This window comes from Neopelma chrysocephalum, unplaced genomic scaffold (genome assembly GCF_003984885.1).
Source record: "Neopelma chrysocephalum unplaced genomic scaffold, ASM398488v2 Primary Assembly neopelma1_333, whole genome shotgun sequence".
NCBI lineage: Eukaryota > Metazoa > Chordata > Aves > Passeriformes > Pipridae > Neopelma > Neopelma chrysocephalum.
The window spans coordinates 13,224-16,402 of record NW_020897996.1 but is presented as its reverse complement, the minus strand read 5'-3'; the positions used below and the strand labels follow the sequence as shown (position 1 = coordinate 16,402).

Below are 3,179 nucleotides of genomic sequence, written 5' to 3'. Positions count from 1 at the left end.
CCCCTGGGTTGGGGATGCTGGGGTGGGGGGTTCCATCGAGTTCCCCCCAGGGGAAGGGGGTCTCCAGGGTCCCCCCGGACAGGGGTAGCAGGGAAGGGGGATGTTTAACCCCTCTGTTTGTGTCCTCCCCCCCAAGGTCTCCGAGGACTCGGACTGTGACAGTGCGGAGCTCGACCACTCAGGCAGCGGCGAGGGGCCCCCCCGGCCCACAGCCCCCCCGGGCCTGTGACCTGTGTCCCCCCCCTCACACCCCCACCCCCTGCACCCCCTCACTTGTACAGCCCCAAATATTTATATAAATATCTATCGATCTCTACTGCTGCTGCTGGCTCGGGGTGGGGGGCACTGCAAGGGGGTTTTTTTGGGGGGGGGGGGGCAGGGGGCTTTGAGGGGGCACTGCAGGGTGGTTTGGGGGGGGTACTGGGGCAAAGAACAGGGGGAGAGGGGGTTTTGTCTCCCTCATTTGTTTATGAAGGTCCTACTCTAACAACCCTGCAGAGGTGGAGAGGGGTCCCCCTAATTCAGGGGAGGGGGCACAGGATATAAGGGGCTGAGCCCCCCAGAGAGTCCCAGCCTTTCTTTACTGGTGACACTGGGAACACTGGGCAGTGGCAGACACTCGGGGAAGGGGGGGGGATTGTCACCCATGGGATTTTGGGAGGAAGAAGGGGGGAAAGGAAAGAGTGAACAGAACCAACTGGGACACCAGTTTCCTTTAAAGACCGGTTTGCAGGGAACTGGGAGAGGAGAGACACCCCCAAAATGCATCCATAGGATCAAAGTTCCCGCCCCAGGACCTGTTTATGTCAGTCCAGTGAGACCCCAAAACCCAACTGGGCCATAAGTGAGAGCAGTGGGCCAGTTTATCCCACTGCAGAGGGATCCCTGAGCTGGGCCATACTGGGAGCACTGGGCTGGTTTACCCCACACTCTGGAAGGATCCCAAATCCCAGCCAGGCTGGTTTATCCCTCTCCTGAGGGAACCCAAAGGGAGCTATACTGGGAGCACTGGGAAGAGCCAAGGGGGTTCAAATAAAGACGGAGACAGGCAGATCCATTAACCAAAATATCCTGCAGGTTCTATTCACAAGGAAAAGCTCCAGTCCATCTTTTTATTCAGTTTTTTTTTGAAAAATTTCCTGACGTTACAGAACTAAACTGAAATGTTTTTTTTTTTTGTGTGTTTTTTTTCTTTTTGTGGGTTTGGGTTTTTTTTGCCTTTTTTTTTATTTCCACTCTTAACATTTTATGACAAAAACAGAAACTTCATGAGCCGAAAAAAGGAGGGGTGGGGGGGGAGAAAGGGAGGGAGGTGCGGGGAAAGGGAGGGGAGAGGAGAGAGAAGCTTTATAAAACTAAGATTTGGGGTTCAGCAGTTTTCTTTAAGAGAGCTGAACGAAAGGAATTAAAATGCCTTTATCTTTTAATTCAAAAAAACCCGAAAAAAAAAAAAAAACCAGAACAAAAACGAAACAAACTGAACCTGGTGAGTGGCGCGAGGCTGGAGGAACCGAAAATGTACAAACTAGTTAAAACCTGGGTCGGTGCTAAAGGGGCCGCAGATGGATGGCGAGGCTGAGGGGGGGTCCGGGGCCCCCCTAACTGCTGCCCATGCCCCCGGTCTCCGAGGAGAGCCTGCAACGAGAAAAGGGCGTCAGAGGGACCCCCCCAAAGGAAGAAAGGGGGTCAGAAGGGCCCCCCCAACCGAGGAGAAAAAGGCTTTAGAGGGACCCCTGCAATGAGAAAAGGGCATCGGAGGGAGTCTCAAATGAGGAAGGGCCCCCCTCAGTGAAGAAGGGGCATCAGAGGGACCCCTGCAATGAGGGAAGGGTGTCAGAGGGACCCCCCCCCCAGTGAGAAAAGGGCAAAGGGGATCTCTGCAACAAGGAAAGGGCATCTCAGGGACTTCCCCCCCCAATGTGGAAGGGGCGTCAGAGGGGCCCCCCCTGACAAGGAAAGGGTGTCAGAGGGACCTGCCCCAATGAGGAAAGGGATTAGGGGACCCCCTGCAACAAGGAAAGGGCTTCAGAGGGGCCCCCAACGAGGGCAGGGCATCAGAGGGACTCCCCAGTGAGGAAAGGGCAGGGGGGCCCTCTCAACAAGGAAAGGGCACCAAAGGGGATCCTTGCAATGAGGAAAGGGCATCAGAGGGGACCCCCAACAAGGGAAAGGCATCAGAGGGGACCCCCGAGGAGGAGGAGGTGGGTAGGGAGGAAGGCAGCCCTGTGGGGAGCACCTGGAGAGGGAACCCCCCCAGGAGGGAGGGGAGGGGGTTTTGGGGTGCAGAGGGAGGTGGTTTATGCACAAGCAGCGAGGAAAGGGAGGGGATGAGGGGGGTGCAGGGCGCTGCCCCCCCCCAAATGGCACCTGAGGGGCTCCCAGAGGGCTGGTGGGGAGGGAGGGAGGGTCCAGGCTGAGCATGGCTGGCTCTGCTCCAAGCTTTTGGGGGCAGGGGGGGGAACTCAGGGGAAGGGGGACCCCGAGGGGCAGGAATGAGGCAGCAGGGATGGGAGAGTGCAATGGGAGTGGGGGGTGAACCCCCAGCAGGGACCCCTCAGGCAGGGGGAGGGTGGGGGGCAAGGCAGGGGACACACAGACATTGCAAGGGCATCTCTGAGCCCCCCAAACCCAACCCCAGCAGAGCTGCCACACCTCCAAGGTGGCTCAAAGCTTCTCCCTCCCTGCAATTTAAGGAGGGAGGGGGGGACACACACCCCAATCTGGGTGGCAGAGGGGTCAATAAGAAGGGGACCCCCCCGGGGCTGGCCCCCCGCTTCGGCACAGATCTACCAGAGCAGGTTCTCACCGTGGCAACTTTATTACAGGTACAGACAGTTAAGAGAGGACAGGTGAGGCCCCGGGGATGCAATTCCAACCCCCCCAAAATCATGTATTCCCCCTCCCTCCCTCCACCCTCCCGCCCCTCCCGAACCCACAACTGTGACCAAGCTACTCAAAAAATGGAAAAAAAAAAAAGGAGGAGAAAGGAAAAGTAACAAGCGACAGCTACAGGCAGGCAGAGAAGGAATCGACCGATCACAGGACAAGGGGACACAGTCTCTCTCGGCCGGCAAGAAAACTCTGCTCGAGGAGCAGCACAAGCTCAGATTTTGGAGTAAAAAGGAGGAAAATTAAAAAAAAAAAAAAAAAAAAAAAAAAGAAAAAAAAAAAAAAAAAAA

At 56.3% G+C, this 3,179-nt stretch overlaps 2 protein-coding genes across 8 annotated transcripts in view; one reads left to right on the top strand and one right to left on the bottom strand.

Moving 5' to 3' along the window:
* MAP3K12 (mitogen-activated protein kinase kinase kinase 12) overlaps positions 1-277 on the top strand; it is a 9,207-nt gene extending 8,930 nt beyond the window's left edge. Inside the window, 1 exon segment of the mRNA XM_027705435.1 lies at positions 137-277. Within this exon segment, the coding sequence (XP_027561236.1) occupies positions 137-229 (93 nt within the window). The 3' untranslated portion in view covers positions 230-277.
* Positions 278-1,053: 776 nt separating this feature from the next.
* The window catches only part of PCBP2 (poly(rC) binding protein 2), a 13,582-nt gene continuing 11,456 nt past the window's right edge, over positions 1,054-3,179 (bottom strand). For all 7 annotated transcript variants that reach the window (XM_027705416.1, XM_027705422.1, XM_027705417.1 and 4 more), the window contains one exon: positions 1,054-1,635. In XM_027705416.1, coding sequence (XP_027561217.1) covers positions 1,599-1,635 — 37 coding nt within the window. In that variant the 3' untranslated portion in view covers positions 1,054-1,598. The remainder of the gene's footprint in view (positions 1,636-3,179) is intronic.